General features: G+C 39.0%; 1 protein-coding gene across 1 annotated transcript in view; it reads right to left on the bottom strand.

The window, feature by feature from the left end:
- The window catches only part of CA8 (carbonic anhydrase 8), a 94487-nt gene that overhangs the window by 39796 nt on the left and 27811 nt on the right, over positions 1-26880 (bottom strand). Inside the window, exon 4 of the mRNA XM_017547560.2 lies at positions 1504-1599. Coding sequence (XP_017403049.1) covers positions 1504-1599 — 96 coding nt within the window. The remainder of the gene's footprint in view (positions 1-1503; positions 1600-26880) is intronic.

Genomic DNA, 26880 nt, shown 5'->3' with positions numbered 1-26880 from the left:
ACTCGCATTAGTTCTAAGGGGCTGGGATTTCAGTCTGGGGCTCTACAAATCCAGGTCACCTGTTACATGCTAAGAATCAGGAAGTGAAAATACTAAGTTATCACACCTAATTCTGCCCACAAATATTTATTAACAATTCCAAAGATGAAAATGACATGTTCCTTTCCCCTCTATATATGACTATGTGGTTATCTGTATTCTTATTTTTACTTTATCTTACTATTTTTTATTCTTGCTTTTAATAATGAGATAGTACCTTGTCTCAATTCCTCAAATTTGGATGCTTTATTAACTTTTCCAGGTTATAAGAGTAGTCTTTCATAATTGTTACTTCAATACACTAAAAATTATCAAAATATATTTGTATAATAAAAAGGTTTTCATTAATATTTTGTGATTTTCTTTCTTTCTTTTTGTGATTTATATAATCCAGTTATAAAATACAAGGAATATAAGTCCCCGCCTATGACAAAGCCATGAAATAAACAGTCAGAAGAGGGCTCACTGAAAAATGTAAGGATTTTCTTTTAAATTCTGTGGCATGTGTCTTATTTGCAAGATGCTTATTTAAAAATATTAAGAGTCTAATTTGGATGGCCACTTGCAAACATCAATAAAGAAATATCTAGGAGATATGTATTAAAAATTATTGCAATTAATTTTGGTATATATGCCATAAAAAAAAAAAGTTTAAAGGGGCCCATTATGGAACTCTCTTTGGAAAATTAAGTTTCTGAAGAACACTGTGCTAACATGCTCTATTCTCAGCTTACCCGAGAGGCGGCCCAGAGCCATCACAGAGCTGGAACTCTGCCTTCTGGTCCTGATGGCAGCTTTAGAGCTAAAATTTTCAGGCACTCTTTCACCTCTAAATCTTTTATGATGTCAAATATATAATAAAACAAAATTTAGAAGATTTGCCTTAAAAACTGGATTAAGTTTTTACCTCTGAAAGCATGTGGCCTGCTTTCACATGTTTGGGTAAATTTATATACTATCCTGTACCTACCACAGAGCTCAAATCTAAATGTTATATTGACTATATCTGCCAAGGTCTTTGCCAGTCTGATTTTTATCAGTGTTTTCCTTCAAGGCATTTCAAGTAATCTCAGAGTAAAATTGTTAATAAAGAAGGGGTGAAGTAATCTTCTATTATTGATTTTTCGTAGATTTTTCTGTAAACCAGGGTCTAAAAACACTTTCTGAAATCCTTTTTCATAAATAAAATAAACCCTACCTTCAGGAGACATTTCCTAAATCATTTCTTCAAGGACCTTGAATACCACTCTGAAGAAAATTTATAATAAATAAAGGAACTATTTTCTACCAGTGAATATGGCTGAACATTCATGAACCATAAGGATCAAGTTATCTATTTTTATCAAATGTTCTATGTGTGTGATTTCATCTGTAAGCAATAAAATTGAGAATAAAAAATATTTTACAAAACTATTTAGAACTTAGCATCTCTAAAGAACACGATAATCACAGCAGACGGTTTACCTGAACAAACAGAGCAATGATGGCGATTCCATGCGGCTTCCCCACAGCCTCATCAATGCTGCCAAACAGAGTGGAGTTCCAGTGGATCAGATGGAGCTGGGTGAGTGGCAACAGACAGACCACATCATTTAATGTGCAAAGATATAGCCATTTCTTCACTATTTCTATATGGATCACAAGTAGACACAAATAAACTACTGGCTTAATACGAGTTATCTGTATAAAGTCTTTCCTTCTTATTTCTGAACAGTAGCAGTGCTTAGTGGATCGCTGCCCCTTAAGTCCAGTTTAAGTCCTGATGTGGAGGAAGACAACTAGAGGGACTCGCAGACTTCACATGGATTCTGTTATCTTTCCTTGGATGTCATCCTTCTGGATCTCAATAAAGCAAAACTCCAGGTCTGGGAACAAATGCTAGAACTCATTCAAAGGATGAATATTTGCATAGCCAAATACTGCATCATCCAGTATTTTCATCAGGAAGTGTACAAAATCAGTCTTTAGTTCTAGTAAATTACTTCAACTAAGAATATCCATAGATAGCAACCTGGAAAAAAAATGCTGCATTTTTAAAGCCCTAGTAAAATAATGAATGCTGATGTAAATCTCTTAAAGAAGGCTATTTCCTGTACTGGAGATAAAATTTTATCTGTGAAGAAATGACGAACAATGCTCAGAGGCCTCCCTCACTCCTAGCTTCATAAAGCTTTGCAGCTTTCAAGTTTATCTAGAATACGCACTGCTCCGACAGCACTGGTAAAACACTTGAAAGAAGCCAAATTCAATTCCTGATTAAAAATCAAATGTCCACTGAGGTTCTTAGTATAATAGTAGGTAGGTAAACCTTCTGTCTGGAATACAATCTTCATCACTATCGCTTTTCATTGTTATAATTACTCATCACCTTAGAACACTGCCTCATTTTAAAATTAGTTCTAACACCAAAAGACATAGCTAAAATAAAACCACTATCTATTTTAGCATCTATATTAAAATATCCAGAAAAATTATCATAAGGATTGCCACAAATTTTTCCACTGCTGAATTTATCCAAGTAGAATCTGAGATTATAAAACTGACCACTAGAGGGAGGTAAGAAATCCTCTACCAATAACAGAACTGGAAACCTAGGAAAAGACAGTACCGGTGGCCCACCCAGCCAGGACAGGCTGTGAAAAACTCACAGAGACTGTGACCACCCAGTAAATGCAACTGAAAGGCACTGCTTTTAAGAAAACTATGTTCTATAATCTCTCAATAATAAAAGGCAATTTTAATCTTTCCTTCTCTGGCTGCAACAACAGCATAGGAGTCCTGGTGGAAGAGGTAAGAACTGATTGTCTTAATTAAACCAACAAAGAAAGTCTAGACCCAAGGTTGAAATAAATTTTTATTCCACAAATTACAAAACTCCCACTGACATTTTTCTTCCTTCTCACAGCAATATTTTGGGGCTTTAAAAATCATAATAATAAACCACAAAAGCATGGGTTTTTCTTTTTCCCCACTCCTCACAATTCAGCAACACCATCACTCACACCTGCTCTTCAAAAGCTGCTGCACAATTTTTGTGTGTTTAAAAAGCTGATGGTTCCCACTCCTTAAGTGTGTACTGTGGGTGTTGACTTTGTTTCAAAGAGTAAAGTATGGAAAGGGGATAAAGATAGTGACTTTGCAGTGGATAAAACTAACAAACACTATCTGATCAAGGTCAACATCAATAGTGATTAGTCATGTTGATAGGGTGCATGTAACCTTACATGTGATAAAAATGGCACTTTACTGCTGCATTTTCTCCCAATGACCCATAACCCAATCTAGCCACAAGAAAAACATCAGACAAATCTCAGTGAGAGGCACTCCACAAAATACCTAACCAGTAAGTAATCCTGAAAATTGTCAAGGTCATTGGAAACAAGGAAAGCCTGAGAAAAATGTCACAGCCAAAAGAAGCCTAAGGAGACATGAGAACTAAATGTAATACGGTGTCATAGGTGAGATCCCAGAACAGAAGGAGGGCATTAGGTAAACGCTAAGGAAATCTAAATAAAATGTGGATTAGTAACATATCAGTATTGGTCCATTAATTGTAACAAATGTAACCATTATAATGTAAAATGTTATTAATAAAAGAAACTGGGTTTGGGGTATATGGGAATTTTCTGTACTGTCTTTATAATTTTTCTACAAATGTTAAACTGCTCTAAAAATGTTCTTTTTAATAAAAAAGATAAGAAAAATTAAGAGAAATGCTGGCACTTCAGTCAACCCAAGCTAACAAGGATAACAGAAGGTTGCTATGACCCCCACATGTCTAGCAAAATAACATGAAATGAAAGCAGCAACAGCAGCTCTCCCACACATCCTTAACTCCACCTTCTGGGCCTTCAGTAATCACACAAGTCTTGGTGGTTCCAGGGCAGAAGAGATTCTTCCCTCACAATAACAAGGGATCCAAGCTTTAAAAAACAAAGCTCTGTCTTGCTTCTGATAAACCCTCTTCTCTTAAAGTCCTTTCTCTCATTTTCAGACCAAACAAATTATGACAGATCCCCTTTCCACACCAGTAGAGGTTGGCTAATTCAAGTACCAGGCACATGTCCAACCCATTCTAGAACTCGGCCAACCTTCAGCTATAGCCTAGCAGTGGTAACCTAGATGCATGGCCCACAGACACGGCACTGTGCACCTGCACTGTTTCTCAAGTTAGCTCACTCTGCTCCCCACGCGCCTTTCCTCTCCATCTGTATGAGTCTGCCAGGGCTGTCATCACAAAGTGGCACTGCCTGGGTGGCTTAAACAACAGACATTTATTTTCTCACGTTTCTGGAGGGTGGAAGTCTGCAATCAAGGTGTGAGCAGGGCTGGTTCCTTTGGAGCCCTGTCTCCTTGGCCTGTAGATGGCCACCTTCTCCCTCTGTCTTCACATGGTCTTGCCTCTCTAGAAGTCTGTGTCCAAATTTCCTCTTCTTGTAAGGACACCAGTCATAGTGCATTAGGGCCTACCTAATGACCTCCTTTAACCTAATTAGCTCTGTAATGACCCTATGTCCAAATACAGTCACGGTCTGATGTGCTGAGACCTGGCACTTCAACAGGAATTTGGCAGAGACACAAAGCTGCCCATGACATCACCTAACTCACCCTTTGCTTTCTGCTCACCATAAGAAAGTCATTTCAAATCTAAAAAGCTTCAATTATTCACAGTGATAACTGTTCTGCCACTGCCCCTTCTTTATTCCTATAATTGTATCATATTGTGCTTTGTATTACTTAGTGCTGGTTCTGTTCTGCAAAGCAAAGCCATAGAGGCAAGAAAATTATAAGTGCATTTGAAGGACTAACAGTACGTTGGTGGGGAGCTAGAGGGTACATAAGTCTGGCAATGACAAGAGGTGCGGCTAGAGAGGCAGAGGGGTCAGACTGCACAGAGCTTTAAATGTTACCATAGCTGTATTCTGGAAAATACTAAAGCAATATGTTATTGCAGTGAATATTATTATTATGTATGCAGTCTGGAATCAAACTCCCCCAAAATAATCTCTTTCTTTCAAAGGTCTCTTTGATAGTACAGGAGCTGAATTGGAAGTAGCAGACGTTGAAAGCTGGAATATAAGCTAGGAGGCTACCACAAAAGTCCCAGCTAAAAAAATTATGACAGAAATGCAGGACAGTAAATCTTAAGTGTCAACTTGGCTAGGCTACTGGTACCCAACTGTTTGATCAAACACCAGTCTAGATGTTGCAGTGAAGGTGCTTTTTACATGTGATTAATATTTAAATAAACAGACTTTGAGTAAAGCTGAATGCCCTCCACCATATGAGTAGGCGTCATACAGTCAGTTAAAGGGCTTAAGATCACAGACTGAGGTCTCCCAGAGAAGAAATCCTGCCTCCAGAGCTCTGGATAAAAGTTGGCCTGAGTTTCCAGCCTTCAAACTCCAGCTGTAACATCAACTCTTGCATGAATTTCCAGTTTTCAGCCTACCTTTTGAATTTCAGATTTGCCAGCCCCTACAACCACATGATCCAATCCCTTAAATTGAATCCCAAGCTCTTCTTTGTCCCTCTGTTTCTCTCTCTTCCCCCTCCTCTCCCTCTCCCTGTTTCTCTGGAGAACCCTGACTAACACAGATCATGCAAACAAAAAGGAAAGTATGGCAACCAATGTAAGTTTGCATCTGAAGATGACAAATACCAATGGAAATAAAGAAAAACGACACTAACAAAGTGACAACGTTTGATTCATTCTTCTAAGACAAAACATGGTCCCCTTGGGGAGGGGGGATGAAGTGACAAAACAATCCTCTGATGATCAGAAATAACATATTAAAACTTCTACTTATACTTATTTTTATCAAATGCCTTTTTATTTCAATTTTTCTATGCTTCATAAAATATATAACATAAATACATATTAATGCATCAATATAATTCATTCAAATATACACGTATTATGGATACATGCTCCAAAGTTTGTTCTAATGCAATCGTTAAAGACATCTGGGGACAAACGGGTCTGAATGGAAAAGCATATGATACTACAGATACAGCTTAGGAAATGATGGGGCAGCCCACAGTGCATCTTATGAACTGGCTTATTATGGTCCAAGTAGGCAGCTATTATCGGCAGAGAGGACTCACAAGACTCACTTCAAAGCCTGATAGCCCAGATGTGCCCTGGGGTGTGTCTGGTCTACGGAGAGGGCAGGATACAGAGCTGGCAACTCTGCACTTCGCCATCTCCACGGATAAATTCTGAGAGGCAGTGTGCTCTCGTAAAAGACCTCAGCTAGGAATCTCATCTTATTCTTGTTTCAGTTCTGCAACTCTTTAGCTCTGTGAACTTCACTAGTCACTAACTTCTTTCAGCATCAGTCTCTCTCTAACATAGGAGACTGTATCTTAAAAGCTTGGATTATTCACGCCTTTCTCTGTCTTCCCATAGTACTCTTTTCCCTATGTTCTTACCACATTTTACTGTTATTAGCATTAGTTATATATAGCCAGCAAAGGCAGGGAAGCAGGATGATAGATTTTGACAATGAAGAGCAGCCAACTGGATTATAGTTTAGACAAAGTAAATGCCACTTACCATTTCTAAGGAGAGCAACGGTTGGTGGCATTAGCACTGCATCTGTTGTTTAGAGGTAGATGGCCCACTGCATAGGGTCACTTACTCCTCCAGGGTCCACTGGACTAAACATGGCCCCAGGCAGGACCCTGCCCCACAGGCCTTCGGGAGCCTAGACCTGCTCTGCCTGGTAAACACCCCCACAGCAGGTGGCTGAGGGGCTGCCTCTTGCAGCCTGAACCCAAGGCCCACTATGGCTACCAACAACAATAGCAGAATCCCTCCTGCCAAAAGAATCTGCCTTCAGCCTCCCATCAGCCATTCTCCTTCAAAAAGCAAAAGGTTTGGCCTCCTTCTACCCTTGGGCATGTCAGGGTAGAAGAAAGTGGTTTTCCATAACAATTAAAACAGGGTCTTTCTTCACTTCTCATCACTCTTCCTCCCATCCCCCCAACAGGAGGCAAGTGTTACAAAGACATAAAACAGCCAAGAGCCATTATTACTCTGGCAGCCTGTTGACCACTATATCTTCTGTTAAAAAACTGGACCACAGGAAAACACGCATAATGCGTCCTTTCACAGCTTCAGGGAAAATCTTGGACTGAGCTTTTGCTACAGGACTCACAACTTCACATTCTCCACAACTGATTATGCTGCCTTACCATTGGCACCTGTGAAACATTCAAAACGTTTGTCTTAATGTACTTAACGCACAGAACAGATAAATTTGTCCAAAGTTATGAAACCATGACACGCCATAGCCTTATCATCATTTGTCACTGAGAAAAATAAGTCTGAAGATTTCATGGCAGCTTAACAGAAAGGTATCTACAAGATAAATTAGGTTTATTATTAACATAAATAACACAACAACAGTAAAGTACCAAAGAATGAATCATGAGGAATGGAAAAAATAGTAAAAACTGAAAAGGCAATTATGACTCACAAATTCCCTTTTCCCCAGCCCTGGGCACCCATACAAGTTCTGTGACATCGCCTATCTGCAAATGCAGGGACCTTTCCTTTCAGATTTCTTACCATCTCAAGATGAATATTTCTAGAACCGACATCAGCTCTCTTCAAAGGAGCTTCCCACCCACACACTCTTCACAGAACTCCCCCTCCCACCCCACCTGCCACGCTTGAGACCTGGGACCCCTGCCCCTTTATCTCCAGAGCCATCTAGATCTCTCCTGGCCCCTGGCATTTACATTACAAAGCCCAACTAATCGCTTTTTAACACAACTTTCACCACATTTCCTCTGTTGAAAATTTCTGATTTCCTTTATTTCCTATCCATACCAGGCTTACATTTCTCCAGCCATAGCCTTCCCCACCCTAACTCTCCCCACATGCTCAAACCAAGCATGACCCTGACTCCTCACAACAGCCTCCCCATTCTCCTTATGCCCACTCACCTGGACGCCTTTCCCCAATCTGCCCTGACACCCACCCATATTCTACCTGTCCTCCTAGGCCCTGATGGACATTTGATAGACAGATGGGAGTCTGGAGATGACAGAAATAAAAGGTGTGGGGAGGAGGGGGGGACAGTGGGAAGGGAGACAGACACTGAGAACTTCGACCAGCAGATAGGAAGGAAAAGGAAGAGAGAAAGAGGGGAGATAACCGGATTTCCACCAAAATCATCAAATCAAAGGTGAAATAAATTCAGGGGTGTTTTGAGGTTTTGGTTTTTGAAAGAGATGGGGTCTTGCTCTGTCATCCGGGCTGGTGTGCAGCAGCAAAATCATAGCTTGCCATAGCCTTGAACTCCTGGGCTCAGGCAATCCTCTCACCTCAGCCTCCAGAGGAGCTGGAATTACAGGTGCGAGCCACAAGTGAATTCAGATTTAGATAGGAGTGTAAACCCACATCAGAACAATCAAACTAGTGCCCCATTAATGAGACGTGCAGAACTCCTGCTGCCTTGAGAAAGGGCTAAAGGTACAGGGAGCAGATACCCCTAAAGCAGGTGTGTTCAATCTGTTGGCTTCTCTGGGCCACACTGGAAGAAGAACTGCCTTGGGCCACACATAAAATATATCAACACTAACAATAGCTGATGAGAAAAAAAGAATTGCAAGAAAATCTCATAATGTTTTTAAAAAGTTTACAAATTTGTGTTGGAGCACATTCAAAGGCATCCTGGGCTGCGTGTGGCCCATGGACCATGGGTTGAACAAGCTTGCCCTAGAGAAATGTGACCTTGTAGAGTTGTTTCATTCATGGATTGATATGGTTTGGCTGTGTCCCCACCCAAATCTCATCTTGAATTGTAGCTCCCGTAATTCCCACATGTTGTGGGAGGGACCCTGTGGGAGATAACCAAATCACAGGGCAGTTTCCCCCATACGGTCCTCATGATAGTGAATAAATATCACAAGATCTGATGATTTTATAAGGGGTTTCTTCTTTCACTTGTCTCTTATTCTCTCTCTTGCCTGCCACCATGCAAGACATGCCTTTCACCTTCCACTGTGATTGTAAGGCCTCCTCAGCCACGTGGAACCAGGAGTCCATTAAACCTCTTTTTCTTTATAAATTACCCAGTGTTGGGTATGTTTTTACCGGCAGCATAAAATTAAACTAATACGTAGTCTTGAGAGAAACCGATGCAGGGCCAAAGACTGAGTTTTGGAAAATGGTGAGATAACAAAAGAGGGACTATCAAACATGCAGGAGGAAACTCAGAAAATTCCCAGTGCCGTTAAAAGAGACAGACTTTCTAGAAGACAGTGTGGGCATCACCAGTGTCAAGGAGACACTAGCAGCAAAGCTATGACAGCTACAAAGAAACAAGGAAAAATGAGGATGGAAAGAGACTTTGGACTGGTTGTTTTTTAGATTACTGAGCCGGCAGTTTCAATACAGTGAAAGGCACAGAGGCAGAATGTAGAGACATGAGGATGAAACAAGTGGAGCACGGCCAATCAGCCTATAAGGTGGGCAGGATTATCAGAAAACAGGCATTCGAAGGCAGCTGAAATCACTGTTTTGTGAGTAAGCAAAGTTCACCCTTGAGTTTTTAATATCCTTCTAATCTATTTTCTTAATGGTTAAAAGTGAAGCCTGGGAGAAGTCACAGGCTGCTGTTAAGTTTCTATGAATAATAAATACTCGACATAACCCCTGAACTCAGATGTAACTGGACCTGAAAAACACTTTCTACCCAATCTATAGCCATTAAGAGCTTTCTTCCAAGCTAGGCTGCTATGGAGTATAGATTCACAGAGGAAAAAAAATCATCAAGAGCAGATTTTCATTCCTGTGTCCTGATTTTGCTTAACTGCCTTCCTCAGCCCCAAAGAAACCCAACTATAGAAAACTGTAGCAGTGTCAATAGATTCTGAGTTCCAGAAGCCAAGTATCTCACTCACCCATGCTCTACCACACTCAAAACAGCCCTTCTCAGAGCACTCAGAGGGGGCTATAAAACTTAAAAAAAATAGAAAAAAAGGGGAAGGAGTTATATCTCAGCTGTTCTTATAATACTGGGAATTGAAAGAAATAATATAGAAGATAGTAACCAATGGAAAAAGAAGGAAAAAGGGGAAAAGGAAACAAAAGTAAAGCATTTGAGTCACAAAATGGATCATTAGATAACTGAAAAATAGTTAACAGAGAAAACACCATGTCTCTCCATATCCACTGATAATTACGTGAAGCAGCCCATTCATCAGCAGATAAATCAAGATTTAGTGTGTATTATTTTTGGATGCTGCTACACTTTCAGTCATCATTGTCAATGTATTATGTGGCTATTATTCAGAGAAGGACATTCAAGGTGTAGACAGGATATAACAGTGAAAAAGTACTGTAAAGCATGGAATGGAAAATAAATTATTCCAAAAATTCTGTCTCTAGTGATCACCTACTTGTTATGTCTGCCAAAACCTAACTATGTCATGTCATATAGATAGGTGGAAGAGAAATAGGAGAATGTGACAGAGGGCTTCAGAGCAACTTTTCCCATGAAGATATTAATATCAAAAGGTATTTATAGTGTCCTTAGGGTTCAGAATCTTTGATTAAAAAGGCACTAGTCCTATGTAATTTATAAAAAGAATGTCTTATTTCAAAGCAGAATGACCCCCTCTTTAAATGCTGACTGGTTTCCTGCCTTCTAAGGAACAGGGCATCATAACCCCATTGGACTCTCCTCACAAAAATGATGCCTCCTTTATGAAATTCACAATAAAAGGTTGGGGAAAGCTTGTTGGTGTGGTCTTGCATCAAAGAAAAGAAAAACAGCATCATTTTTATGTTTTATATTTAATGTAAAATCAGAAGCAATTAAAACTGATTCTTCAACATTGGTTTCTTTATTTCCAGGAAATACCCAACACTTTCTTTCTTTAAAACAAAAAAAAAAACCTGAATTGCAGGCTACAGCTGCAATTAAATTGCTATCACTTCCCTATACCTCATTTATTATTTTGTAAAATAAGGAAGGCAAAGTAAAGAGACTGTCAACGGGTCTTGTTAGGGAATGTAAGTCATTTATAGATTGGATCTATTCATTCTATACAATGAATCAGGCTGCAATCCTCACCCCGCTCATCCCTGAATGAGAGCCACGATGATGAAAGAGTTCTGAAACAATGGCTGCATTCGTCTCAACATTTATGAAGCACCGACAGTGTCTCGAGTTTTAGTGTTCACTGCTCTGACACTGGAAATGCAAAGACCTCAAATCTTGTTATTAAAAAATCCAGAATGTAAATAAATAAAAATATAAAATTTATAGCCTAATAGAAGAAAAAGATGACTGAAAGGGATTAGTGCACAATAAAAATGTTAGAGGATGCTGTGGTTATTTTTATTGATTTAATAAGCACTGATGTTACATTTTCTGCCAAGCACTGTTCTTTACAAATATTACCTCATTCCATCCTCATTAGCATCTTTATAATGGTAGATTCTATGACCATCATCAACACCCCAATTTAACAAGAAAGAAATGGAGGGACAGAAGGTGAAGTAACCTGCCCCCAATTACACAGCAAACAAGTGACAGAGCCAGGCTGTGGACACAGGCAGTGTGGCTCCACCACCTATGTCACCTCCAATCCCAAGAGTGGGGATTGGAGAGGACTGAACAGGGTAGAATGCACAGTGTGAGTGTTCACACAAAGCATGGAGGAATGGCAACGTTCTCTGCAGAGACAAAAAATACCAGGGAAAGGAAGGGAGAGTGTACAACCCAAAACACAGCTAGCACGCCAGCCACATACCTGGTGTTAGTGAGCACTCTCACTCCAGCTCCTGGGAAAGCTACTTGAGCTGAGTCTCCTCTGTAAAAGGGGGACCAGACTGTCTATCATGTGAGGCCATTACAAGGGCAAGGAACAGTCTTTGGAAAGTGCTGGCTAGAGCAGAATCCGAGTCGGAGAAGTGGGAGGTGGCGACAGAAAGGTCGGCAACACTGAAAGGTCTAGAGCCTCAGCTTGGAAAACGCAGGTGTGGTCACTTCGCCAGGACTATCTTCTCACTATGCTGCCTGAACTCACCTACTTACTTTCTTTCAGTTTAAAGATAACTAGTGACACTTTCCATCATAGAAAGCCAGATCACCGCCATAGAGCCACAACTTCAAGTGTCTCCAGAAGTGAGGTCAGCAGAGAAGTGAAAAACTGAAGAGCTGGGGCCACGTCTCCAAGTGTTTAAAGTCCACAATTTACAAGACACGGTGCCAGCTGGAGCTGTCCTTAAATCCAGCCCCAAGGCCCACCAGTCAGCATCCCTGCATACACATCATTAATATTCTAACACCAAGGTCACCTGCCTCCCAGAGAAAATAAAACCGTCAGAAGGAATGGTCTCTGCTTCCTGCTGGGACCTCCTGCCAGTCTTTCCTCCCTCCTCCTCTTTTCCAGGAGTAAACATCTGCTTCTTTCTTCTACTACCACTCAAGGGTCTTTCATCCACCAGCTCTTTTCTGAGCCTTTAACCTCTCTCTCCATAGCTCCTTCTCAACACCATTCAGATATGCATAGATTTTTCTCATCTTAAAAAAAAAAAGCTTCCTTGACCTCACATACCCTCCTATTACTTTCTCTTCACAGCAAACTCTTTCAAAAACTTATAACCACTCCCATCACCACCTCCTCCCTGCCTATTTCCTCTACAATCTACTCAAATCTGTCTATCATTCCCATCAGTTTAGTGAAACTGCTCACCATGTTCACCACTAAATCACATTTCTGGCCCGGGAGACCAGATCACCTGCTCTGCAGCAGCCAGTAGTCTTACCTGTCCTTCTCACATTGCCCCCTCTGGTGGGTTTCACAGTGCCACACTCTCCTGCTCTCCTCCTCCTTCAACAGCAGTTCCATTACTGGTTCTCCTCCCCAGACAGGGCTCCGCCCTCACACCTCTTCTCTTTGAGCATGTTTTTGTTGGCTGTTCTTATCTACTCACATGTCTTCAATCATCACCTGGGTGCCCATGACTCCAAAATCAGCATTTTTAATTACAATCTGTCCTAAGACTACATCCCTTTTTAAACTACCCAGTGAAATATCTCTAGTGTAATATTTTAAAGTTAGCATCCTACAGCTGAGTTCCCTCCACCGCCCCCGAGACTGTGTCTTTGTCTTCACTTCCCACCTCTGGAGATGGAGCCCAAGCCAGAAATCTCTTCCATCATCCTCTTCCCTTACAAACAACCAAGAGCTATGTCCTACCATTTCCACCTCTCAAAAATCTCCCAAATGCATCCACCTGGCTGACTGCCATCATCAGTGCCTTAAGTTTCAAGATCCACTCTATCGCTAGACTTATGCCCATCTCTTAACTGTCTCCATGCTTCCAAAGCTGGCTTCAATTCATTCTCTACCCTGAAATCATACACTGCGCATCTCCTCATCAGGTGCTCCTTACTGGCCATGGGGTATAGTCCAACCTCCTTTGCACACAATGCACTCACTAAATAAATATATCTTTTTATAATCTTGGTGAATATAGCAAATTTGGTTTATTATGTATTAATTATTTCAGCTGTGTTGGTGATAATCAGAGTAATAAGTTCTTTTTAGTAATAAGCATGCATATACAACAATTTTAATTGGGTTTAAAATTCAGCACTATTTCATTTCTCTTTCATTTCTCTGTGAAATACCACTATCAATATTCACATTCCAACTTTACATAGCTAATAAATTGTCTAATAACCTAGTTTTCAGAAAGAGTATTTTTTAAACCCAATTACAATTCAAAATATTAAAATTTACAATAAAATGCATTTATCTGAAAATGTTTTTAAAAATCACTCTATTTTAATTCCCACTACACCTGGAAAGGTACTTGTCTATTAACACTGCTTACTCAGAGTCTTTCACTTTTTGAATTGTAATTAAATAAAACAAAAATCAGAACCTGTTTATCAGAAATAAGGGAAGGCATACAGTGTATAGGGAGGAGAACGGTAGTTGGTCCAAGTCTCAGTCATTAGCTAAATGACCTTCGACAACTACTTAATGTCTCATGACCTGATTATTCAGCTGAAAAACATACATAACATCTACCTCTAAGGAGTATTTTAATAATGAAATAAGATATGGCATGCATCTGGCAAACATAGTCTTCATAAGCAGTCCCACCATTCCCTGGGGATTACGGTAAAATGTATCTTCTATTAACTCCACGGCTATGAGAAAATGCAAAGAACACGAAGCTTTCCAACAATATAAACACTCTATATCTTCAAAATACTGTGAGAAAAGTAAATTTTTATAGGCTTAAAAAAAAAAAAACATATATATATATATATATATATATATATATATATACACACACACATACATAGAGGCACACGTAGCCAGAATTCTACAAAAAACATTCTCCGAAATGGAAGAATTTTTCTTGCTCTACAACTAAATGAAACTGCCCTAATCTGAAAGACAAATAGCCCTGTGAAAATCTACACCTATGCTTTTCCCACAAAGTACTTCCTTATTTATATAAGTTTTGTAATGTAATTTAAAATCATAACAAACTAATCCAACTCACTTGTTGCTCAAGGGAGTTGCACAAAGAACCATTCTTTAGCAAACTCATCAATAAACCACATTATTTCCAGTGCTAATTAAAGGGAATCATGCCTTGCTGTTATTTGTATAAGACTCCTGTTAATACAATAGCAATGCTATAAGCAATCAACTTATTTTAAAGGACATTCTAGAAAACTGACTTTTAACACACTAGTGACCTGAAATACAGAGCCCAAGTTCCCTTTCAATGTTGTAACAAGGTGAAGTATCACTTTCCTTGATTGAGGCGGAACTTGTACCAAAACAGCTCGTGAGTTTTTTAAAGAGGTCAGTTAGGAACAGGAAAGGCATCAATGGGTGTGAACCAAAAAAGCGCAACAATTCAGACAGGAAATTTTACCTAGGTTTACATGGCAGTGCACTTCAGTTCAGTACGGCTCATACTGACCAGGGCGGGGGGGATTTTTAAAACAAGATTCTCGCATTTTTTAACATAATCCAAAGTGAACAATCATCAATGGCCAAAGTGCTTTAAAAGTTCAGAGAGCAGACATGGGAGCAGCAGTTAGGCAGTGAGGGCTTCCCTTACCCCCAATGTTACCTAATCCTGAGCCTCCTTCTCCGGACTGACTAGAGGCTCGACTTCCCAGCACTGCTCATTCTCCTGCTCTAGCAAGCACATACACTGTACCGCTCAATGTCTTTATCATCCTAGCCATCCAAAGTATTCTCAAAAACCTATGTAAATTCAAACAATAGAAACAAAAGTATTTTTTCTAAAAGTTTGTATTATGAATAATGCATGTGTGGGGGTTTGGGGTTTGTTTTGTTTTGTTTTGAGACAGTCTTGCTCTGTTGCTCAGGCTGGAATGCAGTGGCATGATCTCGGCTCACTGTAATCTCCACATCCCTGGTTCAAGCAATTATTGTACCTCGGGCACCTTAGCAGATGAGATTACAGGTGTGCATCTGACTAATTTTTTTTGTTTGCTTTTGTTTTTGTATTTTCAGTAGAGATAGGGTTTCGCCATGTTGCTCAGGCTGGTCTCTTAACTCCTGGCTTCAAGTGATTCACCTGCTTTGACCTCCCAAAATGCTGGGATTGCGGGTGTGAACCACTGTGCCTGGCCACACAATTGTTTTAAACAGAAATATTATCACTTAAAAAACTGTATTTGTGTATGTATACGTACTTACGGAGAAAGGCCCCTTAAAAATCCAAGTACTATCTTTGCTGTACATAATGTAACTCAGAAGAAAATTTTACTTAGGTACACTTATTATCTTTCCTTTTATATAAAAGTATTGGATATTTTATACAAAAGTATTTGATATTTTTAATTAAATTTTTAATTATACATTTTATATAAAAGTATTTGATATTTTTAATTAATTTCCTGCTAAGCATTTAAAAGGACAGAAATTGTAATAAAAACAGTTTCTGTGGGACAAATAATGACCACTGTACAATGGTGACTTCATGGCACATTTTTTTTTTTTTCTTTTAAGTTCTGGGATTCATGTGCAGAACGTGCAGGATGGTTAACATAGGTATACATATACCATGGTAGTTTGCTGCACCTATCAACCCATCATCTAGGTTTCAAGCCCCCCATGCATTAGGTATTTGTCCTAATGCTATCCCTCTCCTTCTCCACCCACCGACAGGCCCTGGTGTGTGTTGTTCCCCTCTCTGTGTCCATATGTTCTCACTGTTCAACTCCCACTGAGTGAGAACATGCATTGTTTGGTTTTCTGTTCCTGAGTTACTCTGCTGAGAATGATGGTTTCCAGCTTCATCCATGTCACTGCAGAGAACATGATCTCATTCTTTTTTATGGCTGCATAGTGTTCCATGGGGTATACGTACCACATTTTCTTTATCCAGTCTATCATGGATAAAGATGGGCATTTGTGTTGGTTCCATGTCTTTGCGCTTGTAAATAGTGCTTCAATAAACAAATGTGTGCATGTGTCTTTATAGCCGAATGATTTATATTCCTTTAGGTATATACCCAGTAATGGGATTGCTGTGTCAAATGGTATTTCTGGTTCTAGATCCTTGAGGAATTGCCACAGTGTCTTCCACAATGGTTGAACTAATTTGTATTCCCACCAGCAGTGTAAAAGCATTCCCGTTTCTCTACAGCCTCACCAGCATCATTGTTTCTTGACTTTTTAATAATAGCCATTCTGACTGGTGTGAGATGGTACCTAATAATGGTTTTGATTTTCATATCTCTAATGATCAGTGCTGTTAAGATTTTTTTCATGTGTTTGTTGGCGGCATAAATGTCTTCTTTTGAAAAGAGTCTGTCATTATACTTTGCCCACTTTTTGATGGAGTTTTTGGTTTTTTTCTTGTAAATTTGTTTAAGTTCCTTGTAGATTCTGGATATTAGACCTTTGTTGGATAGGTAGATTGCAAAAATTTTCTCCCATTCTGTAGGCTGCCTGTTCACTCTGATGATAGTTTCTTTTGCTATGCAGACGCTCTTCAGTTTGCTTAGATGCCATTTGTCAATTTTGGCTTTTGTTGCAATTGCTTTGGGTGTTTTCATCATAAAATCTTTACCCATACCTATGTCCTGAATGGTATTGCCTAGATTTTCTTCTATAGGGTTTTTATGGTTTTCAGTTTTACATCTAAGTCTTCCATTCAACTTGAGTTAATTTTGTATAAGGTGTAAGGAAAAGGGTCCAGTTTCAGTTTTCTGCATGTGGCTAGCCAGTTTTCCCACTACCATTTATTAAATAGAGAATCCTTTCCCCATCACTTGTTTTTGTCAGGTTTGTCAAAGATCAGATGGTTGTAGATGTGTGGTGTTATTTCTGAGGTATCTGTTCTGCTCCACAGGTCTATATGTCTGTCTGGTAACAGTACCATACTGTTTTGGTTACTGCAGTCTGGCAGCACAGTTTGAAGTCAGGTAGTGTGATGCCTTCAGCTTTGTTCTTTTTGCTTAGGAACTGTCTTGTCTATACGGACTCTTTTTTGGTTGCACACAAAATTTAAAGCAGTTTTTTCTAATTCTGTGAAGACTGTCAATGGTAGTTTAATTGGAATAGCATTGTATCTATTAATTACTTTGGGCAGTATGGCCATTTTCACAATATTGATTCTTTCTATCCAAGAGGATGAAATGTTTGTCCATTTTCTTGTGTCCTCTCTTACTTCCTTGAGCAGTGGTTTGTAGTTCTCTTTGATTGATTTATGTATGTTGAACTAGTCTGGCATCCCAGAAATGAAGCTGACTTGATCATGGTGGATAAGTTTTTTGATGTGCTGCTGGGTATTTTATTGAGGATTTTCACAGAAATGTTCATCAGGGATACTGGCCTGAAGTTTTTGTTGTTGTTGTTGTGTCTCTGCCAGGTTTTGGTATCAGGATGGTGTTGGCCTCATACGATGAGTTAAGGAGGAGTCCCTCCTTTTCAATTGTTTGGAAACATTCCAGAAGGAATGGTACCAGCTCCTCTTTGTACCTCTGGTAGAATTCAGCCCTAAATTCGTCTGGTCCTGGGCTTTTGTGTGTGTATGTGGTTGGTAGGCTATTAATTACTGCCTCAATTTCAGAACTTGTTGTTGGTCTATTCAGGGATTCAAATTCTTCCCGGTTTAGTCTTGGGAAGGTGTATGAGTCCAGCAATTTCTCCATTTCTTCTAGGTTTTCTAGTTTATTTGTGTAAAGGTGTTTATAGTATCCTCTGATGGTAGTTTGGATTTCTGTGGGATCTTGTCTGCATGCCTTATTTCAGTAAGATGGCCTTCAAACTGATGTCCTTCCTTCTGATTGATCAACTGAGTTATTGATACTTATTTCAGTAAGATGGCCTTCAAACCGATGTACTTTCTTCTGCTTGATCACCTGAGCTGTTGATACTGTGTATGCTTCACAAAGTTCTCAATCTGTGTTTTTTAGCTCCATCAAGTCTCTTATGTTCCTCTCTAAGCTGGTTATTCTAATTAGCAGCTCCTGTAACCTTTTATCAAGGTTCTTACCTTCTTTGCATTGGGTTAGAACACGCTCCTTTAGCTCAGTGCAGTTTGTTATTATCCACCTTCTAAAGCCTACTTCTGTCAATTTGTCCATCTCATCGTTCGTTCAGTTCTGCACCCTTGCTGAAAAAGTATGGCAATCATTTGGAGGAGAAGAGGCATTCTGGCTTTTGGAATTTTCAGCGTTTTTGCATTGGTTTTTCCACATCTTCACAGATTTATTTACCTTTGATCTTTGAGGTTGATGACCTTTGGATGGGTATTTTTTTTTTGGGGGGGGGGTCTTTTTTGTTGATACTGTTGTTGCTTTCTGTTGGTTAGTTTTTCTTCTAACAGTCAAGCCCCTCTTCTGCAGGTCTGCTGCAGTTTGCTGGGGGTCAGCTGCAGACCCTGTTCCCCTGGGTATCAACAGTGGAGGATGCAGAACAGCAAAGATTGCTGCCTCATTGCAAATTTTCAATAAGGCATGGTGAAGAAGATAAAAGTAAGGACCAGCTATACTATGCAAAGGCAGATATTCAATTTATAAGGGCATGGCTAAGGAAAATATAATGCTAGAAAAATCCAAATTAAAATTAAAAAAACTATAATTCCAATTGAAAACATTTATTAAGCACCCACTACATTTAGCTACCCTGAAACTAAAATTCCAGGTACTTTTCAAACTAACCCCAGAAGAAATACCTTGTGGAATAAAAAATTACTCTTTCAGACAGGCATCTAATTGGTCTAATTGGATGTTCTTATTTTGGAACACAAAATTGACTGCTACCAACCATCCAGTTCCCTCTCCTTTCCTCCACGCTAGCAGAACTGCATGTGCATTTATACATCAGGAGGCTCAAAGCTTACAGAATGTTAGACCTCCTGCTCAGTCCTACAGGGTAAATCTTGATTAAACTAGATAGTTACTACCTTGTCATTTCCCATGAAATAACCGTTTTAAGATCCTGCAAATAGAGAAATGCTGATGAATTATACGTAAGGGGGATTCTGCCAGAGGGTTGGGGTAAGGAGGACTTCTAGGAAAATGTTTCCTAATTATTAAAAAGAGATTCATGAAACTGGTAGCAACATGGATTGGTGCAACCACTTTGGTAACTATTTGGCAGTATCCACTAGAACTGAACTATGCCTAACCCATAACCTAGGCTCCAATTCTAGATATATGTTCACCAAAAGCCAGAGTACTCAAAGAAGCTCTATTCTAACAGACTAGAGTTAAATGCAAGCTAAATACCTATCAACAGCAGAATAAATAGATGAAAATTCACATATTTCACATAAAAAATAACAAATGAAAATTATATATGACATACAAATGATTCTCTAATGATGTTGAATGAAAAATACATGTTGAATGAACAAAATAGCACATACGGTATTTTCAACATATACACATTCTATATTCCCACCAGCAATGTATGAGTGTTGGCCAGGACATAAAGAAACTGGAACCCTTATACATTGCTGGTGAAATTGTAAAACAGTACAGCCACTTTGGAAAATGGATGAGCAATTTCTAATACGTAAAACACAGGGTAACCAGGTAACCCGACAATTCCACTCCTAGGAATATACCCAAGAGAAATGAAAACACATAACCGTGCAAAAACTTGCACACAAATGTTCATAGCCACATAATTCATACCAGTGAGAAGGTAAAAAGCAAATATCCAACAACTGAAGAAGGGCTAAACAAAACATGGCATAGCCATCCATGTAACAGAATACTCTCTAGCAATATGAAGGAATGAAGAATGCACTAATACATGTTACAACATGATAACTTTATGTGACAGAATCAGTCAGAAAATGCTGCATATTGTGTGATTCCATTTATATGAAATGTCCAGAACAGACAAATCTACAGAGGTAACAAGCAGATTACTGGTTATCTGGGGCTGAGAAGAGAGGGGATGCAGAATGACTGTTTCTTCTTGGGAGGAGGAAAGTATTCTAAAATTAGATTATAGTGATGGTAGCACAACATTGTTAATATTATAAAAACATTTGACTACCATACTTTAAATGAGTAAATGTTACAGTAAATTATATCTCAATAAAGCTATTGTTTTAATGCAAGAGAGTAAAATCCCTCGCTTATATTTAACATTAATTCGTGAGGATGTGATGCTTAGAGATAACATAGCCACCTGACAATCATGAGTAAACAAAGCAAACAGGAAAAGCTAAAATGCTGAAATAGCTTAGCAGAAATACAGAAAGAAATTGGCCCTTGGAAATATGGCTGAACGGCCACATAAACCAACACTGGCACCACCCTTCAGGAATTCCTGTGATGTGAGAGGAAATATTTCCTATTATTTCTTAGTTGTATCTTCCATTGATTCCCTAAACCAGTGCACTCATACAATGGAGAAACATGATGCTGAGCAAAAACACTCCATTAGTTACTTATATCAAATCCTTTAAATGTATGGCTAGCAAACATAAATAAAAAAAATAAAATTTACATTGTGTATTTTCATTACAATCCAAATGTTGGCTTCTGATAGAAAGACAATATTTCTTAAAAATAAAATTGTGTCCAAGGATAACTGAGCTTTTTGCTCTGATTTAGAGATTTTCATATAAAAAAATCTAAAAAGCATTTTCTACATCATCATTTTATAATATCCCCAAAAATAAAGACATGAAGAATCTAAACCAACTAAGAATGACCATAAAATGTATTATCAGCTAAAGCAATTTTAGTAGTCTAAACCTAATCCCCAATCTCTTATATTCGCCTCAATATTTCCTAATAATTAAGCAGTAGATCTTTTCACTGATCTCCAACAAACCATTAAAGCTCAGTAAGCTCTCTACAGTCTTCTGTCCCCACATTGGTTCTAACACTCATTCTTTTTCTTTTTGTCAAGCCCATTATCCCATTTCAGGTCATCTTAACATCAGATCTGGTTTTTAGCAATGATTTCCTAAAGGGCATCACCTCTTATGACCAAAGTAATTGACTACACTTCACTTCATTAGAAGGAAGGGTTTGTAAGGGAAGTGATTTCTGTATATTTTTGCACTAATGTGTTATCCTAATACCTAACTGTGTAAAGCACACACAGAAGGTACTCAATAAATATTTAGTGAACAAATAGAAAGATCGTAACTGTGCAATGTTGAACAATGAGGTTCCACTGTTCTTGGTTGAATAACACATATACATCATCCACCTGACCAAAGCACAGCTTCTCTATGGAAACTCCATTCAAGAGCTTCCATTCTTTGCCCCCAGCCTACCATTCTAAATTTATCTCTAATTACTTAATTTCTAGATCCTCCAAGCTCCAGCCAAAGTAGACTATCATAAAACAGTTATATTTAATTTTATACATATATAGTATATATGTAAACATAGCTATATATATTGATATGCCATTAAATTACTATAAAATGCTATGGAGAAAAACAAATTAAAGAAGGTGGACACAGGTTCCAAGTAGATTAAGGAAAGCTCAGGTTGGCTTCACAGATTATCTGGCATTTGAACAGAGATTCAAAGATGCTAAAGAAGCAAGCCATGAGGCTATGTGGGGTCAGGGCGGTAGGGAGGAAATCCTCCAGACAGAGGACACAGCAAGGGCAAAGCCCCCTAGGTGGGAGAAGGAAGTCTCTGTCCTCTTTACATTCTCAGCACCTGTCACTATGCCTACAATCTTCTCATCTATTCTTCTGTCCACCTTATGTATAGCCCACTATATGCCAGGAACTAAAATTCTATTAGAAATCAAACCAAACTTTCAAACATAAAAATTCTTAGAATGTAGCTTTGAGTTTAATTACATAAAAACCTCAACCACTCACACATTCAGCATGACCATATTTGACCTTGACAACTTTCTCCCAATTCCCTTTCCTGCCATGTCATTTAACAACACACAGGGCTCCCGAGCCTCATGCTCAAAATCTCAGTTCATGCATAATACTATGTACATGCTCACTGATTATTATTCTGAAAAATAGCTCACCATATTTGGTCATCCCAATTCCATATCTCCTAACGTTGTTACTCCAAAGAAGGTTGGAAGACAGGGGCAAAGTCATCTGCCATTCTTTCAAATTTTTGCCCGACCCCTCCCATAAAACTCAATATTTATTCAATAATGCATTCAAAATGCTTCTGAAATTAGACTAGAACAATCAAGTATAATTTTTCCTACAAGGAAGGCTCAAATTTAAATGGAATCAAGAAGCAAAAGTCTAGTTGTCCCAAGGCTTTTTAGCTTACTTCAAATCAGTAATGCCAGCAGGGCAAATCCCAACAATCTAAAATAGAATTACGTAGTGCTTACACAATACTGGCTCTCACATCAAAGTCAAAATTAAGTCTCTATTAAAATTTAGACGTGAATAAATGTAAAATATCCATGTAATCTGATTCATCTTCATTTGCAGCTTTCATACTCAATATTACTTATCTTTATTTTCTGCTATTATAAAAAATTTATAAAGATACAGAAAGTTATGAGAGCCCCCAGGTGCACTGATGGGATATGTACATTAACATTGAAAAATAAGATGAATAATGAGAAGGGTGTGACAGAAAGGGAGAGATTTCAGGACCATCAATTGGCAACAGCAAGCTGTAGTGATTCCAAGGAGTGTAGATATCAAGACAAAATCCCTCAAAAAGACATGCCCAAAAGGGGATGTTCTGCTGGTGTTGCCTAGGAAACTCAGGCAGAGGCATATACTACCCTGTGAACATCAATACATTAAGATCATCAGACTTCAAATGGGGATAGAAATTCCAAAGCTGAATTCTTTCCCTTGAGAATACAAACCAACTCCAATTACAATAAATAAAAGCTAGAATCTACTAATCCTTAGTTTAAGTCACTCTTCTGTTGTGGGGAGAGAGATCAGCACTGTTCTGAGTAAGGCTCAAATTCTATAAGGTATAGTATAGCTTCAAACATTTTAATCTCCTCACCCTACCTAAAGCTAAGGACATCTTTATAACTTTTCAAGGAACTGCAACTCCAACTACTATAGGTTGAGCATTCCAAATCCAAAAATCTCTACTCCAAAATATTCAAGTGAGCATTTCTTTTGAGTATCATCTTAGTACTCAAAACGTTTTAGATTTTGGAGCTTTCTAGAGTTCAGATTTTCAGATTTGGGATGCTGAACTAGTGAATATATGAATGTATTGCAAATATTTCAAAATCAGAAAAAAATTCAAAATCCAAAATACTTCTGGTCCCAAGCATTCCAGATAAGGGATACTCAACCTATAATGTTCTTTAACTAATTTGAAAGTGGATGGAATTAACAGCTACATGGCTGAGGGTGGTGGTTCATGCCTGTAATCCCAGCATTTTGGGAGGCCGAGGCAGGCAGATCATTTGAGGTCAAGAGTTCGAGACCAGCCTGAACAACACAGCAAAAACCCTATCTCTACAAAAAACAACGACAAAAAAAAATCAAAAAATTAGCCATGAGTGTGTAGCCATGCCACACACCTATAGTCCCAGCTACTCAGGAGACTGAGGAGGGAGGATGGCTTGGGCCAAGGAGGCAGAGGCTGTAGTGAACCAAGATCACTTCACTGTACTCCAGTTTGAGTGACAGACTGGGACCCTATCTCAAAAATAAATAAATAAATAAAAGCACTATGGATAGTAATGAAAGTGGCACTATCATTAAAATAGTTAAAATTCATCATTTTCCTTCACAATGGTACCTCACTTTCTGACTCCTTTTTTTTTCCTATTAAGTATACCAGAATTATTCCAATAATTTCATTCCAAGGATATTCCATTTCTCAAGTTTCATTTCTCAGCATCCTTTTGGCTTTTTCCAAACACTCCTCAGGCTGAATCCATTTATCCTCAACTGCGTCTCTCACGCCACCTCTTCTTTTGCCATTCATGTCTTTTTTCCCATTCGCATTCCGTCACCCTGGGCCACTCGTTGACATCACCTACCTACTCAAAAGTGCTAGTGGTTCTCAGTTGCCTCATGAAGGCAGCATCTCATTCTCAGGAAGGAGTTAGGCCCTCCTCAACTTGACTCCAGAACCCTCGATGGTTACCTCTCATGCCCTTCCCCATGCACCGTGAGGAGCCCAGCATTTCTGCCCTGCCTCATGCTACTTTTCCATCCTGAAATGGACTCCCCAGCCTTGTTTACCCAGCGAACTCCTACTCAGTCATCAAAGCCCAGCTACAACATCCATTTTCTAGAGTATTCTGTGAGCCCAGCAAAAATCAGTTATTCTCTGATCTGTGTTCTTTACATCCCATTCCCTAGGGCTTTCTTCATACATAGTAGGCACAGTAGCTTCTGAGTAGGCCTGCCACACCAAGGGAATGTGAACTGCTGGCCTGGATTCTCTCTCATGGTCATACCGTCAGCACCAGCCACAGAGGTAAATACATATCAGTGGCTTCCTGAGTGTGTTTTGAACTGACTTACATTGTCACTTATCCCTTTAATCGCTATCTTTCATGTTTCTGTCTTACTTCCACCTCTCTAAACCAGACCGTAGAATCATTAAGCATAAACGTTGTTTTTTTACATTCTGTCTTTCTCACAGGGTTTCGCTTTGAACACAAGACACTTGAACACTTATTTGTTGAATAGTATATGCCACTCTACCATCTCGCCTCCCTAACAGACTCAAAACTCAGTGAACAGCCTCTGGAAGAGAAAGAGCTACCACAGAGCATCCATTGCAGCTCAGCTAAGGAGCAAGTGACAGACCATGGCCAACAGTACAGCCTTGATTCTGCTGTGACCCACGCCATTGTCTGTATGTAGACGCCTTTAATACAGTCAAGCTCTGGATCAGCTAGATTCGAAAACAGTAAGCTTGGGAACACAGTTGAACAAACCACGTCAGAGCTGGTAAGCTAATTAGGAACAATGTCCACTGATAAAAATCTGTAATATTTGTTCTCCATAACAAGTTGGATAAGTGATATTTGTTTTTAAAACTCACTACAAAATATTTCCAGTGCTGTACAACCCAAATTTGAAAGAGGATTAGTGAGTTAAGCCCTAGGCCAGGGTCACAGTCTTTGAAAAGTGAATCACCCAAAACCACCTTTTGCTATATCCATGGTTCAAACAGGATCAGCTCAAGCTAAGACAATAAATTGCACAAAAACCCACCCAAGTAAATTAGAAAAGAAAAAAAAAAAAAAAGAATAAACCCTGGATGATGCAAAATCTCTGCTTACCCTACCCTACCCCAAAATCCTTTTAGAAAGTAGAAAACTATGTTACTCTTAGATACAATGGAGTAAGCAAAAAGGGATGTACAAATCCCAGATGGCTAAAATGAACAAACCCGCAGTGAAAGGAAACGGGTTTCCCATTCCCAGAGCTTTGTCCTCTTGCTAGTGTCTCTAGTGCCAATGAGCTTTAAAGGCTAAGTGGCAGAATTTGAGAGACCCGTCAGTCTTACTAACGGGAATGCTGCTTCCCTGTTCCTGATTTCTGTAAGGAGGGGTTTTCCCTGAACAAAGCTGGCTTTCCTCTCCACTCCTCAACCAACTCCTCCTCCTTTTTTCTCTTTTAACTCTTGTGAAATCTGAACTACTCTTAGGAAGCAGACTCATAAATCCTACCCGGAACATCCCCAACTCCCCACCCTACCCTCCTCATCCCTGCCTAATTCTGGGAGACACTCTTCTCTCGCATTAAGCTATGTCTCCAGTGTAGTTCTGTACACATAGAGGTGATGTTTTGTTCTACATCTGATGATGACTCTAAGAATACCTTATTTCCTAATTTGTTCAGAACTCAGGCTAGGGAGAAGGCATCTCTCTGTTGGATCTCCTCTGAGAACTCACCACTTTATAGTTCCTAAGGAATATTCCTGGGAAATGCATTAACTCTGGAGCCAAATAAATTGGTTCCACCACATAAATTCTATCAACCAGAGGTTTAAGTGATTCATTAAGCTGAGTTTACAAAATTTACTTGCCTTTGGGTTCCCAAGTGAAGACATTAATTGATGAAAAAGGGTCTATCTTTCATTTGTCAGGTCTTAGAATAAATGTCTTCCTTCTGTACTTAATGTTTATATTCAACAACTTAAAATCAAGTTCTATTCATTTTGGGTTTCTTAAAGAACAAAACTATATTGCCCTATGGTACAACATTTACATCTAACATACCTAATAATGCTCTTAAATTATTTTTAGAAAGCACTTCAAGTGAGTATCAGATTTTGTTTAACATTTTCCACCACTACATGAGAAATTCAGTGCAAGGTGCTTCCAACATTACAATTAATTTCTTTTTTTCTTTTTTTTTTTTTTTTTTTTTTTTTTTTTTTT

Source organism: Cebus imitator, unplaced genomic scaffold, assembly GCF_001604975.1.
Source record: "Cebus imitator isolate Cc_AM_T3 unplaced genomic scaffold, Cebus_imitator-1.0 Scaffold199, whole genome shotgun sequence".
Taxonomy (NCBI): domain Eukaryota; kingdom Metazoa; phylum Chordata; class Mammalia; order Primates; family Cebidae; genus Cebus; species Cebus imitator.
Note: the sequence above shows the minus strand (reverse complement) of the source record. Positions and strands in the feature narration are given on the sequence as shown.